This window comes from Sinohyriopsis cumingii, chromosome 8 (genome assembly GCF_028554795.1).
Source record: "Sinohyriopsis cumingii isolate HCF-2022 chromosome 8, ASM2855479v2, whole genome shotgun sequence".
NCBI lineage: Eukaryota > Metazoa > Mollusca > Bivalvia > Unionida > Unionidae > Sinohyriopsis > Sinohyriopsis cumingii.
This window is the reverse complement of record NC_142968.1, coordinates 55,206,349-55,222,699: the sequence shown is the minus strand read 5'-3', so window position 1 is coordinate 55,222,699 and position 16,351 is coordinate 55,206,349. Positions and strand designations below refer to the sequence as shown.

The following is a 16,351-nucleotide window of genomic DNA, read 5'->3' as shown; positions in this document are numbered from 1 at the left end:
GCTCAATAAGTCAAATTGGAATAGCGTCTTGGTGGCAGCGGTGGAATCACACACATAAAACTTCATACTCTGAAAAGAATTTGACATCTAGCTTCAGGACCTTAGGTCAGCATGATGCGGATACTCCAGACACGAAAATGCTGACAAGAGAACGTATCTTCAAAAAGCGGGGTAATATGTCTTTAAACAAATGTAAAAAGCTGTCCCAAAAACGGGTTTGGTGCATGCCTTGGACAGTTCTGGTAGTGGAGCGCCTTTCAGTATTTAGGGTCACATATTCGACTAAGTATTTGGCCGCAAGCATGTTTCACTTATGACACACCTGATTATAAGAGCACAGTTTCATAGAGTAGTGCATATATGTCAGGAATATGTTAGTTCTGAAAGTCACAACAAATGGAATTGACTTGACAGCTTTTAAATTAATCTCCCTAAACTTTATGTGATAGACAAATCACTTGACCATTTGAACTATAATTAATATTTTATCAATGAAGACAAATGATGGTAAGTTTACGTACTAAATGTGATGACTGAATTCATATTCTCATTGCTGGTAATTACCAAGGTCTGCTGACTAGGCTGTGATCACTTCACTTTGTGTCTCTTTGTATGAAATACACAATAAAGTGTGGTGCTTTCTAAATTAGTATGCTTAAGATCAACAAATGGTATGCAGCAATGTATCCAAAACGCTATTTAAAGCATTAATAAAACTCTAAATCATTCAAAGGGCAAACCAGATAGTACAGTACCATGAAGGTAGGACACACATGAACTCACATGAGCTGAAAGGGTCATGTGCTAAAAAAATGAAAAATAGAATGTCAAAATTAAACAAAATCAGTTTGAAAGAATTGTATAATATACAGAATCCAAAAGAACTTAAATAAAATTGTATCATAAACTGATGAAAACTAATTTCCTTACAAAAAATTGGATCACACTGCATGTGAATATGCCATCCTTGCTATATTCCAAAAACACGTGAAAATGATACTTTCGAAAGCAGGCAAGTGCAAAGCTGATGTATTGCATCTAACAATGGGTCAGTCCTGATCCAGCTGTGAACATTCCCTTTAATATTTGACCACCATATCTGGTCGAACGTGAGACCTCTCCAAATCTAAACAGGCGCTCTGCCACTCTAGCTAGCCAAGATTTTCCTTCTTTGTCTTTATTTTATAGAGAGTACGATAACAAGAAAATAACTTTAATCACTATCGAATGGCTCCTGTTGAGGTATGCTATAGTTAGAGAAACTGCCTCCTGATCAACGTTTCTAATCTACAGTACGTCCAGTTAAAACAGACTAGAGCCAGTTGCATCAACATATCTTGGGATACGGAATTATTTTCTAGGGATGTTTCAAGAACGGTTTCATTGCTTAGAATATTCCAGAGATCTTTCATAATATTTCAAAAGATAATAAGGCATCTTCAGGGAGACTGTGGATGTGCTCTGCGTGTCAGCAACTGATGCATACCCTATAATTTAATTTGTGTTTATAAACTTTAAAATGTTGATATGGTCTAGGTAAGAGTACCAAGGAGATGTTGGCGATGGTAGGTGTGATGACCATACTGTTGCAGTTGATTTTGATGATCCTTGTTACCACAACTACATTTCGTACTTTAATTATGTTGCTTGCCCTATCCTTTACAGAAGATAATATTGGGGACTATAGTCATCCCACTCCCTGTGTTTTGAAGGTGACGAAAAATATATGGATACCATATTGTGTTACCCGCCTTCGATTATGTGACTATTCCTAATGATGGTCACATGATGCCGATTGGTCTAAAGCGCCCTTGTTTACCGATCACTTGCATCTAGGGGTCGGTCAATGTGGGTACACGAAACATATTGTCAGTAGGTTTTGGTGGGCTAGTGGGTATTACCGGGATTTTCCCGGGTTCTTCCTCCACCATTAATACCGCCCGCCATGTATATTCTATCAAGCGCTGAAAAATGGCTTTCAACCACAAACATGAATATGAAAATAGCATGATATTTCACTTCAAATTATACTCGTACATCACCTTTTCATGTGCTGGTGATATCTTTATATGAAATTACGACAGCTTATAATGCAAGATAACAAAGTGTTTGGCCGTGACTTTGTTGTAGCAGTAACACTCGCATTCTTCTTGTTGATTGGCATGATGTGTTTTATACTGGTCGCAGTTGTCTGGTCATGTTCTCTGTAAGCTATATGAAAACCGAAGAGTTATGGAGAACAAATGGAAGGGGGTAAATTATTAAATGTAGAAATGTATCCATAATTGAATAATCAAGATCACAGCCTAACATTATTTACATATTTTCTAATATGTCTTTATGGAGGAATTATTAGTGCAAATGTCTGCCCTGATCTATACAAATAATCTGTAAAAAGTCAAACTGTTCACCGTACATTAGGTGTATTATATATGTACATTCCAGTAGACAATACATTTATTGTCATTGTACCTCAAATAGTTAATAAAATATACATAGCCAAGATATTCTTTAGATATCTTCCTGGAACAGCTTGCGATACATCATTTACAATTCGTGGAACAATCTTACGAACAATATCAGGATCCATGTTATAAACGATTTTAGGGACCTTTTGGGAAAAGGGACTCAGATTCAAACGCTGGAATATAACTGGCATGGTGACATGAAGCTCTAGCCCGAAACACATTTTGTGAATGTATTTTGGTGGCCATACAAACTATGCAGTGAAATATGTAGTATCAAATTCTTGCTTTAGTTTATCCATTCTCAGAACAAAGTTCCAGTCATACCGTATTATAATATGATACGATACACGCAATTCCATGCAAAATATGTTATAATAGATATATTGATATACTGATTTCAAACGCATGGGTGTTCGACGATGAAATGATGAGAACTATAGTGTCAACATCTGCATCATTCCTTTACAACATGGATGAAGCATTAAACTTTATTAAGGTGCTGTCGAATAAACTTTTTTAACATGTTTAATTTTATTTCTTCCTTCGCATTTAGATTACTCCAGTCTTGGAGATACAAATTATATTTCATAAACACCATTATATGTTCTAATTTTCTAAACAAGAAATGAGATACTGATTTAGAGTTAAAGCGGTCGTTCTGTAGTCTGAGATTTGTAATCGTTTCTTGTTCAGTAAGTTGCGGATATTATCACTCATTAATTGGGGTTATATAGCTATCATCTGTTTCGTTCATATCTGTATCTGCAGGCTGATATATTTCTATAGGATTTACAAGATCATCAATTAGTGTTAGATATGCATGATTTGTTTCAAGCACGTCTGTTTCCTCACCCTTAAATATTTCTAACGAACAGACACAATCACTGATTGGGGTTATGTAGGATTCATCAGTTGTATGCACGTTCGCTCTCTCAACGTGACATATGTCTATCGAACCGGCATAATCGTAGATTACATGTTCAGTGCTCCTAATGGTTTGATGTGAATTTTCGTCGATAACATAGTCTCTCCGTAAATCGTCGTCCGACAAAGCATCCTGCAGTGGAAGAAGACGTACGAATATATTTCCAAGTATTTATTACATTGAACAGAACATGAAAATAACAGATCAGTGAATACTTAGTTTCTCTGGGTTTGGAATAATGGTAAATGGTTGCCGCACGAGGTTGGGATTATAGAATATATTTTGTGGGCCGGAGGGTAACATAGGGGAACTGAAGCTAACTTATTACAAAAGTACCGCAAGCCATGTGTCTTTAATCAGCAAAGAAATTAATCCAAGGGAAAGTATAATTCTATGAATTCAATAGACATATTATTTGCCCCAAACTCCCCCAAAAGCGTCATAAGGGTAGGTCTGATGCAAACCTATTATTTCTTGATATTTTTGCAGTGTTTTAGGGGAATCAGGTGAGACAGTTTGGACTAACAAGTTGTTATGGACTGATAAAAGGACAACCAACATAAGGCATTAGAAACATTAAGTATCTAGGCAACTTTCCAAGATTACCACAGATTACGTAATATACATACAGTTACAACCACGAGAAATGTTTCGCCAAGAGGCAGTCAAATGGGGCAGCTGACGGACACACTGTTCCAACAATTTACAAGTTTTATTTTGTGCTACGAATTCAGCGCAGAAACAGTGTTTAGTTTGAGAGAGAAATAGACAGAGAGAGAGAGAGTAGAATATCGTCAATCATTACATCATTGATAGTACTGTAAGGGTCTTCTTGGATGTTTGATCTACACTTATCTTGTTGTGAGCTGTTAGGACACTCCAATTTCTTTGTCCCTCTGAATAGTCTGTCTTGCATTTCTGGAATATGTAAGAGCTTGTTAGGTCCTTCTAGTCATTTGTGAGACACATCACCTTTTGTCTATCCTATGCATCAACATTTATAAATTTTGTATGTAAAGTGTATTGTTAGTTTAGTCTTTGCCTAGTGACACATCGGTTTATAAAAGTTTGTGTGTAATTACTAAATAAAATGCTATTAAAATAGATTCAAACTCTTAGTGCCACTGACATTTCTTGCAGATGCACATAATTCCAAGAAAATGTATTTGCCAGATAGACAGTTGTTTCTGGTCACATGTAACACATTATTCTAGGAACTACTGAACCTGCCTACCTGTGGTGGAATATTAAATAAAATATTTAGAAGAATGAAGGCCGCTGAGTGGCTGAAATTAACATGATATGAGGGGATAACACACATTGTTAATATGTATATAAATGATGGCCGTAACATTACTGTTCATTAGATATTGGTGTATAAAAGGAGATGAACTTAGCATGAAAACAAAATGCATTGTTACAGATGAATAATGCTACAAGCTATACATTTGCCTTAGCATTTATGCGTGACATGATTCAATGGTATTGAGATAGACAGAGAGAGAACTAAAATATAAAAGTAATCAAAATGTGCCATATTTGTTTAAGCAACACTTTTGTTTGCTTCGTTCAACGTAATCATTTACTCAGATTAATAAAGACTGAGGTTCATAATTCCTTCATACAAACATTTACCTACCACGTATTCATATTATAGAGTTATTTTATATTCATTCCCAATTCCTCGAATGTAATAATTTAATATAAAATGTTATAATCAAAGTGTTACAAAAAAAAACACTTTAAACGTTTCTTCAAATGTCTGTGTTATTTACAAAAACCAGACAACAAACGAATCCTGATGTCAACTCTTTTTCTTGCTTCTGTCCAAGTATATTTCGAATTTCTCTAAAACGAAAATAATATGCAGAGGGAAACGCACAAATTTATGTTGTCAACTTGTCAGAATGAGTCCTGAATTAACGCCGATATTTTACTTCATGCTCCCTTTTGTATCTCTGTCATGTACTATTTGATAAGAAAGTATATGTGCCGGATGTTTAGCAAATACAATGCATTTTTAATTTTTATCTAATGACAGACAAACACATATTTACAAATATATATCAACTAATACCCCATCTCTTGAAAACTTACATGCGTTGGACATCCCACACTTTAAAACTACTATCTACTGTGAAAACGTGCTTTTATAGATTTGAATTCAGTAATGAATGGTTACAATCAGGTGTGGAGATGAAATGCTATTTCTTGTTAATGTGAAAGATAGATTAATATTGATTATTGTGTATTTATTTCCAAATCTTGCGATCCAAGGTGAATGCGCATTATAAGGCACAGTTATATAAAATAGTAAAACCAGTTTTCAAAGGTGACAATTACTTGACCATAAACATGCCATTTAATATAAAACTTGCATTATCTAGAAATATAGTTTTTTCTAGCAATTTGGCTCTGGACACAAAGTTACTGGAAATGATGAAAAAGCAGAATTGAAGTTTAGTGGTTATTACGGATCTCTATTTTCCTTAGCTCGATAAACTTGGTTTAAAATTAGTTTGTAAATCTTTGTGATGGATTCCACATATATAAGTTATCTACACTATTATAACCCTCCTCCTCACGGCATGAGTTGTATCAGCGAGTGTTATATCGTAAGCATCATTGTGTATATGTTAATTACCTTAACCCTTTCAGTTTCTGTAAATTATTTTGTAGATTTGTATAATTTATTATATGTATGTGTGTTTGTGATCCCTCTAAATTAGTTTGCAAGAACGATCAGTCAAGGGGAAGCAAAGAAGAAATATATGGAAGTATGTATTTACGTACATACCTGTGAGAACATATCCGATATTAGTTTGTGTGCTGTATCGAATGGAAAAATGCTTGATTACTTCAGAAGATCAACTGATGCCAGTTTGTCGATCACATTAAGAAAGGAAAATTCAGCAACAGCTACGGACTTTTTGAAATTTGCGAACATGCGTTCCAAGCAAGGCAATTTATTTTGGACATTTTCATTGCTTCATTTGGATCATAAAAAATAAATTAAGAAAAAAAAAGTCACATCGGCGGCTGTTTCTTCATTTTGTTGTTGCTTTATAACAACACTATCCATTTGGGTAGGTCTACTTGTTAACAATTATGATGTAGACAAAATTCACAAAAGTTTCGACAGACATCGGAATTGTTGCAACTCTGCATTCATGATGTCTTGATGTTGTAATCGGAAGTAGCACCCGTACCGCTGACCCAAGGAGCCGACGAGTGATTTAGATACAAGGTCGATTTTGTACCCGTTATGTCAAAGTCATCCTTTGATTAGTGGACGTTATGAATTTATTCGATGCTTGTGCAAACTACTAATTCAGTAGGTCTGCTAAAAGCAACCCACATGGAACTCTCAGACTGTCATGTATGATACATAGTTGGTAGCGATCTCGATCTTCGGCCTGATGTCATTTGAACGCATCCATCATCAAACCAAACAAGTCAGCAATAAAAGTGGCCGCACACTCTGAGGGAATTTTTTTACCTTAAATCGTCGACTCTGAGAGTAAAAGTGTATGCAACTGCTCGAAAATGTATAGAAGTGACTTTGCTAACAGGATGGATGTGGAAATAATCGGGTGGTATAGAAAGATTTTCACTCTTGGACGATATGGACCATCACGTTAGTCACAACGGTAGGTGTGGTAGTGATGGTTGCAATGGTGCTGTCGTGACAATGATACGTAAAAATCGACAACCTTATCATCAATTATTGTCGACATTGATGTAATGTCTCTTCTTTCCAGAGAGTTGTGTGATTGTGTAATTGTGTCATCATGATACATGTTCGTGGTATAACGTTTTAATCGATTGTACACTCACTATATTTAGAGATCAGACATTGGTTAGTGGGAAGTGTTAGTAAGAGTCAGCATATCACCTTTACTGCCTATACATTGGTCTGTAATGTAAGTATTGGATTGTAAGAATGTGTGTTTGTCATCATAACTTATCACACACTTTTATCCATGTAGGTTAGGTTTTAAGAATGAACATATATTTGTAAGTCCTTTATCACATATCATGTCCCTTCCACGTGGATTTATAGGAGTTTGCGTGCTGGTCTTCGTATGTATTTGCGTTTGTTATCATGTCCAATCATTGTACAGGTTATTCATTTATAGTGAAGGCATCGGTGGTTGTTCGCAAAGTATCTGTTTTATTTATACTTTATTATATCCCATACCTATTAACCAATTTCTATGCATGTGTGTGTGTGTCTGTGTGTGTATCTTAATGCGTGGCTGTGTGTGTGTGTGTGTGCGTATCTGTGTTTGTCATCCTATCTTGTCCCTTCCCTCTCTAGACATATTAGCTTCTAGGTGCGGATTGTTACATGGTCATGACATTTGTTTTATGTAAACAAAATATGTGCCATGTTCGTAAACATTATCTGCATATCTTTAATGTTCTATTGCAAACACTGCATTCATTGCATTTTATTTTTTAAAACTATTATAGCAATATGCTCCTATTTTCAGAATAAATGTACATTGAATATAACAGTATAAACATAATTACCAAATCACACAACCTAACGCCTGAGGTAAATATATTGCATATGATTATATTAACCAGTATGAAGAGTCACAGAATACTAATTTCAAGGTGAATTTGCTGTGCACTGTAAGTTTGTCGATACTATGATACCAGAGGAAAAACAACGCTTTAAGAAATTAAGCAAAATTATTTAGAGGTATACAACGTTTTTATTACAAAATTGTATGTTTGGAACATTAAAGTCGAGGAAGCAAGAATGAACAAAAAGAACCAAAGAATGTAAATGCATGGTTGGTAATTTATTGTAAAAAAAACTGTTATCCTCGATGTAGATTAGTTATAAATAATGATTATGTTGAGCGTTGGAGATTAAATTTCTGATTTTGAAGACATGACAAGAGCAACAAAAAAAGAATCATATTCTTTTTATTATTATTTATATTTTATTTTCTCTCTATCTTTCTTACACACACACACGCACACACACACACGCATACACGCACACACACACACACACACACACACACACAAACAAACAAACAAGCCATCAACGAAATCTAAGTCATGCCACGCAGAAACATTATAGAAATTCTATATGTTGTAACAATATGTATGTTGTTCCAACATTGGACCTTCGTCTGCCTTTATCCCCTTCAAAGTGAATGTTTGTTTGTAAAATTGCCTGTTAGTTAAAATGGATGCATGCATATTTTCCAGTCAAAATGACGCTCATCAGCTTTTTATGCTAATGTTAAATTCCTATAAGTCCCCTTTGCTGTCATCATAACTTATAACGCCCTTTTTTCCTTGTTGGTTAGTCTGTAAGAATAATCATATGTTTGTAAGTAAGTCCATTAACACTTATCATATCCCTTCCACGTGGACTTATAGGAGTTTGTATGCTGGTTTTCGTATGTATTTGCGTTTGTTATCATGTCCAATCATTGCACCCATTATTCCTTTATAGTGAAGGCATGGGTGGTTGTTGCAAAAGTGTGTTTATTTTATACTTTCTTATAGCCCGTACCTATTAACCAATTTGTATGCATGAGTGTGTGTATGTGTGTGTATCTGTGTGTGTTTCTGTATGTGTGTGTAAGATCTGTGTTTCATCCTATCTTGTCCCTTCCCTCTCTAGACGTATTAGCTTATATGTGCGGATTGTTACATGGTCAAAACTCTTGTTTGTAAGTAAACACAATATGAGCCATGTTGGTAAACATTATCTGCATAACTTTAATGTTCTATTGCAAACACTACATTATTTTTTATATTTTTTTAAAAGTATTTTAGCATCATGCATTTCTTTTCGGAATAAATGTACATTTAATATAAGAGTATAAACATATAACCAAAACACAGCGGAACACCTGAGGTAAATATATTGCATAAGATTATATTAACCAGTATGAAAAGGTCAATGCATACTAATTACAAGATGAAATTGATGTGCACTGTAAGTTGATCGATAATTTGATATGATTCTGACACTCATTCTTGAGAAGTACGGTCTGTTGTTATATCGTCCGCAATGGCACATACAAAGTAAACTGTGGATTAGTGAATACGGTTCACAGCCAGACATTTTTAAGCATTATACACCTTTATTTTCTCAGTTGTTTTTCTTTCCATTTTCACTCATTTTCGTTTTTCTTTCCCTTGTGGGATTTTGTATGTGCTATTGTAAGTTTTGATATTTATATTTCATTTATTTTTTATTCGTGACTCTATCTCGTGAGGAGATATAGCCAAATTTGTATTATGTTCATAATACCTACCTGTACATGTTTATATCTAGAGGGGTTAACCGCCTTACTCGTTAGATAAACTGAATCAAATTTGTCAGAGGATAAATAGTGGTGTGAAACCATAGTGAGTGAAGTTCAGGATAAATGATTAAGATGGAACAAGACCAAGCTAAAGCTATACCCAAAGGTACTAAATTAAGTACCTACTTTGAAACCAGGGTAGAGAACAATATTCTATTAGCATACCCCCCCCCCACCAGGATGCCAGGTAATAGATTTTGGCAACGCGACCAATATACCAAGACAGGGGGAAATATTGACCACTCTCAATATAATGGGGATAGATATTGGCAAAATAGAGGGTCTTCAGAATGCGGGATATAACAAGTACATGTTGTATCCTAGACAACACGAAACACCCCTACTGACAGTAGACTCGATAGAGGTCAAAGGGGAGGTGGCCCAAATAAGAGACCCCCCCCCCCTTACTAGAGAAATCGAGACAAAACTAACGGAAGTGTATGTCTCGGGCCTCCCTCTTGAAGTAGAAATGCACGAGCTTATAAGGAAGGTAGAAATAAAGCTACATGCAAAAGTGAGTACATATAAAATGGCCACTGTTTGGGGTTTTGACCCCATAAAATCAGGAGGTAGGATTTTGATAATGCCTACAGAGGAAGCGAGGAAAATTACCCACGTTTTTTTACGTGATGGGTTTCAAGCTGACAAGTTGGTATAGGGGGTGCGATAATGACAGAAAATGCCCCAGGTGCAGTCAGACAGGGCATGCCCTGAACGATTTTAACTACCAACCAGCAGTATCACTACCACCACGAACAACAACATAGGCAAGCAAAGTTGCGTCAAACAACATAATCACAAAAGAGACTGACATAAATACGCAAATAGGGAATATCATTGCACAGATAAGAACTGAGGGGGAAAATGCAAACACTGAGCAAGAAAACTCTGAACAAATGACAGCACAGTAAGTACAGCAAGTATTGGATGTTGGAAATATGGGGGAAAATGCAAACGCTGTGCAAGTAAGCTCTGAACAAGTGACGTCACATCAAGCATTATATGATGCAAACATGGACAACTCCCAGAGAAACCGTGAGTGGGCTAACTTTCTCAGTCCTAACAAAACGGGGAGATTGCAGACCCTCTGCAAAGAACCCGTACAAGCTGGTAACAGGTTTGCCCTCCTACAGGAGATGGGAGCCCCTTCCAGGAGGAAGAAGAGGAGGAAGAGGGAGAGAAGATAGATCTATCAGGCTTGTCTCCCTTAACTTTTTCCACACCATTGCCAAATAAAAAACTCAAAAAGAAGAAAGCCGTATCGGGATCCCCTTCGTCACAAGAGGGCACTTTTGATGACACTGAGAATGACACCCCGAAAACTGCGCACGACAAAAATGAGGTAAAAATGTTAAAACTTAAAATCAAAAAGAAACTGTTGGAACACATACATGAATCGGACAAACAAAGTGAAGACGGAAACACAACGGACGAAAGCGACAACAGTGGAGAAGACAGTGAAGACTTTGAGACAGGCACTGAATATGACAGTGCATCGGACGGCACAAAACGAACTGACAATATGGAAGCAGAAACGGAAACGGAAATGGACACTGAATATACGACTGACCAAACAAACAAAACCGATGAAGAATCGATAGACACACCAACAGACAGGACAATAGGGGGAGACCAAGTGCCCCCCACCCAAATAAATTCAAATTAATAAATAAATACATATATTACAAGTAACGTAAATACAACCAAAAAAGCGGCAACCTGGAGAGAAGACAAAATTGGAGGAAACAAACTTCCGTTTATTATCCATAAATGTAAATGAGATTAATAAGGATACAATTTTAAAGTTAAGTAATATAACAAACTATGATCTCCTTATGTGAAGAGAAGATGAATGGAATTTTACTATTAAATGCTTTTAAAGGGAAAGGCACAAGCGGGGAGGGGGTGGCCCCATTAATAAAAATCAAAAAGGGGGTTAAATGGGAAAGAAAAGAGGGGGGAGAGTTTTTAAAGGTAGGTTATTATATGTAGCAATGGAAGGTACGCATTTCGTTAATGTTTATATACCAGCTAATAAATACCAAAAGCAGCAATTTTTAGAAAATCATCCAAATATCCAGAGAAATACACAATGGAGGATTTAATTTTAGGGGGAGATCTAAATTGGGTAGGAGACAGTATTAATAAAATAGGACCTTTAACTACAAATGATATAATATTCAAACCTGAAATGGAAAATTTCATGAAAAACCACAAATTTATAGACGACTAAATATGCCTAGAATAGAGTTTACTTATGAATATAAAACAGAAAAGGGGAGCAGACTGGACAAATTTCTAGGCACAAATTTTGGGAAAAATATATACAAAGAAGCAAGTATTCTAGATTTCATAGTATCCGACCATAAACTAATTTATTTGGAACTAGGGAATAAAAAAAAATTGAATTGTGTAGGGGAAGTTGGAAACTGAATAATAAAATATTAGATGAACAAGAATGTGTTAGAGAAATGAAGGAGGATATTCAAAATTTTATAAATAAAGGGAATAAAAATATCATTGAAGAGTGGGACATTTTAAAGGAAAACTTTAAGAATAAAGCAATTAAATTTGCAATAATAAGGATAGCAAAAATTAAAATGGAAAAAGAAGCGATAGAGAACTTGTTAAATAAGGATGATAAACCAGAAACAAAAAAAAAAACATTTTAAAAGAGAAACTAAATAAATTAATAAAAGAAGAACAGAAAAGAAGAGAAATCAGTGCAGAAAAATTTACTGAAATATATAAGAAGGTAGATGGACTATATAACAGGGAAGAGCTAAGGAGAGGGGGGAAAGTTTGGAGATTTTAAAATTAGTCAATAACGAGAAAACAACAGATAAAAATAAAATTTTAAACCATATTGAAGAGTATTATTCAAACTTATCTGCATCACGTTTTGCGGCAAGTTGTCGTCCATTTTAGAATGGTTGTATAACAATATTTTATTAAAGAATAATACAATGACAAATAGGATGAGGGAAGGGAAAATTACACTGATATACAAAGGGAAGGGAGACAGAGAGGATTTAAAGAACTGGAGGCGCGTCTCCCTCCTAAATACAGATTACAAGATTTTAAGTAAGGTACTAGCAGAACGTATTAGAGAGGGAATGGACAAAATAACTAACATAAACCAAACATGCGGGGCAAAAGGGAGGGATATCCAAAATAACATATGAAGTATTCGGACAATAATAGCATATATCACCGATTCTGGCCAAAAAGGTGCTATGGTACTTTTTGACCAGGAAAGAGCATTCGATAGAATGGAACATAACTACGTACAGAAAGTTCTAGAGAAATTTGGTTTTGGAAATAATTTCCAAAAATGGACTAAAATCCTGTACAGTAAAATCACCTCAAGAGTACAGGTAAATAGAGCGAGCACAGGAAAATTTGACATTAAAAGATCAGTAAGGCAAGGATGCCCGCTATCAATGCTATTATATGTAATAGCAATAGAAATTCTAAACATAAAAATAAGACTCAATAAGAACATTGAAGGTATTAAAGTTCCAAATATCAGAGATGAGGTTCAAATGCTACAGCATGCAGACGATTGCACAAACTTTATTAAGGATCATAATTCCTTTAAACATCTTGAGAAAGAATTCGAAAAATTTGGGAAAGCCTCATGATCAAAAATTAACCATGACAAAATGGAAATTTTGAAGATAGGGAACTGGTGGGGGAACCATTCCGGTTTAATACCACACCAAATAAAGGAAAGAGTTAAATCTCAAGGTGTTTATTTTCGGAAAGAAGAAGAGAAAGAAAACTGCAAGCAAATGAAAATAAAAATAAACAAAAATGTGAAAATCTGGGCGCTCACGCCATTATGCCTCATGGAACGGGCCCAAGTGGCCAAACCATATATGTATGTAAACATTAGTTGTATTTTAAAATCAATTGATATAAAAAATGAAGTATTACACAAAATGGACAGTCAAATTATAAATTATATATGGGATTTTAAAACCCACTACGTAAATAAGGAAACCAAAAATAGAGCAAGAGAACGAAGGGGGCTAGCAATACCTAGCCCCTTACTAATAAAATGTGCGAATATCCTTAACAGGTTCAAAAGATTACAGGCAGAACCAAGAATACCATGGAAGGGTTATACATGTATTGGTTTGGGTTCTCTATGAGGAATAGGAAAGAAATATATCAAAACAACAAATTAATTAAAAAATTAGAAGTCCCTAGAAAATGTAGGAGCATTCAAGAATTATTACAAAATTAGGGGTTATAAAGAATTGTGGAATGTAAACGAAAATCTTACTTAGAAATGGATAAGGGAGGTGGTAGTAACTAGCAAAATTAAAAGTGAGGTGGAGCAAGACCATATCTATGTAAAAACTGGGACAGAGCATGGGGGCACTGGGTGAAACTAGGCTCCCTCAAAATGCAAAGCCTCCGCTTCAAAAACGTGGATGATGCGTGGTTAACAGGAGAGGTAGCAGTGAGACGGCGTATGGCCAGAATACCGCCAAAATGTCCACTGTGCAAGAATGCCATTTTCAGCAAAATTCACACAATGATTCAATGTGAAAAAGGAAGACACAGAGATTAAAAGTTATAGCTGAAATAAGCAAATAAGATAATCATAAAAAATACAGAACATTTTGTATCTAGACGGCAACTTTGAAAATAAAACGCTATACCACCAGATCACTGATTATATAGTGGATACAATGAAAGCATTTGGCCAAATCATTGTGATTGAAGGGACTGAGTGCTGTAGGTGAAGAGGAGGGGGAGGAGAGGGGGGCCTGGAATATCGCCCACAAAGGGTAGATAACCGCAAGCGGCCCATGTCCCTCATACTCAACCCCCGGCCTGGAACACATAGCGATCAGTTAGATCCCAATTCCAATTACATACTCTAAAAAAACTTCTATTAGGATTACTTGATTTAGAAATTAGTAAATTAGAGGGGAGGGACAGGGGACCTATATGGGGAAAGTACGAGACAAGGACGTCATGGGGCTACGTCACAAGGCGCTACGCGAAGTGGTCATGCCCATGATAGAGCTTGGAAAAACACCCCATATAGAAAACTTAGCATACACACATAAATACAGGGGTTAAAAATATAGGGCATAGGGCATAGGGCATAGGGCTATCACATACTCCAAATTTCTTTCTTCCTTCTTAACTATGCAGCTCTCGCACTGTATAGTTTCTACTTCCCCCTACGGGAAATTTAAATTAAAAATAATTTTGGAAACTTTGATTAATTAAATAAATAAGAGACGGCCTGCTCGAGCTGGGAGAAGTACAACAAATAAATAAAGTATAGACCCTGGTTCGAGCACAGCTGGTCTCATTCTTAATTAGTGCGAGAAACGACACAAATGATCACACACATGAAAACCTAGGTTGTTTTTTTTTTTACAAATTATCATGCCGTTTACTCGCCAAAATTCAAAATTGAAAATAAAAATAAATTTTTAAAATCACATATCATTGGAGATTATACCAATGAATACATAACAGGACAACTGGGTATTTAAATTTGATTTCCGGATGCTGTCCACACAAAAACGATATAGCATACACGCATTATAGCTTATACACATAGCACTCATGGGACATAGGCGACCCCGAGCAAGGGTCAACTACAAAACTAGGGAAGGAATTCCGAGTAAAGTTTTTAAAACCTAGCTCGGGATGAACAACCCTATAGATTACACTAGGGAATTTTTAAAATACTCCAACAAAATTTCTAAATGTTTGTTCAAAATCCTTTTATAAAATAAACAAACAACACACCTCTGGGGGGATACATATACACATAAACACTTTTATTCTTTGGATAAGTGGGGTGTTGCATCTGTCTGGTGTCCCCCCCCAAAAAAAAAAAAAAAAGATAATATGCTACCAGAGGAGAAACAACGCTTTCAGAAATCAAGCAAAATTCTTTTGAGGTATACAACGTTTTTCTTATAAAATTGTATGTTTGGAACATTAAAGTCGAGGAAGCAAGAATGAATAAAAAGAGCCAACGAATGTAAATGCTTGGATGGTAATTTATTTTAAAAGAATTTAACTTTTGTCTTCGATGTAGATTAGCAATGAATACAGATTATGTTGAACGGGGGAGATTGAACTGCTGATTTTGAAAACATGACAAGAGCAACAAAAAAGAATCATATTCTTTTTATCATTGTTTATATTTTGATTTTCTCTCTATCCCTTATTCACACACACACACACACACACGAACAAACCAGCAAACAAAATCAAAATCATGCCACGCAGAAACATTACGGAAATTTTATAGGTTGTAATAATATGTATGTTGTTCCAGCGCAGGACCTTCGTCTGCCTTTACCCCCTCGAAGCGAATGTTTGTTAGTAACATTGCTTGTTAGTTAAAATGTATGCATGCATATTTCCCCGTTATAATGAGACTCATACGCATTTGTCGTTAATGTTAAATTCCTATGAGTCTCCTTTGCTGCCTAAACGTTAATGTTAGATTCACATAGATCCTCATTGTGACATCAGTAATGTTAATTTCCCATTAGAGTCTACTGAGGCCAAAATACAATGTTAAATTAGCATAGGACTCCATTGTAGTTTAAACGCTGATTTTAAAT

The 16,351-nt window shown here is 35.5% G+C and overlaps 1 protein-coding gene across 1 annotated transcript in view; it reads right to left on the bottom strand.

Moving 5' to 3' along the window:
• Nucleotides 1–3,177: 3,177 nt before the first annotated feature.
• The window catches only part of LOC149793562 (uncharacterized), a 13,705-nt gene continuing 531 nt past the window's right edge, over nt 3,178–16,351 (bottom strand). Inside the window, exons 2-3 of the mRNA XM_089969017.1 lie at nt 4,199–4,311; nt 3,178–3,525 (exon numbers count right to left, since the gene is read on the bottom strand). Of these exons, the coding sequence (XP_089825143.1) occupies nt 3,178–3,525; nt 4,199–4,311 (461 nt within the window). The remainder of the gene's footprint in view (nt 3,526–4,198; nt 4,312–16,351) is intronic.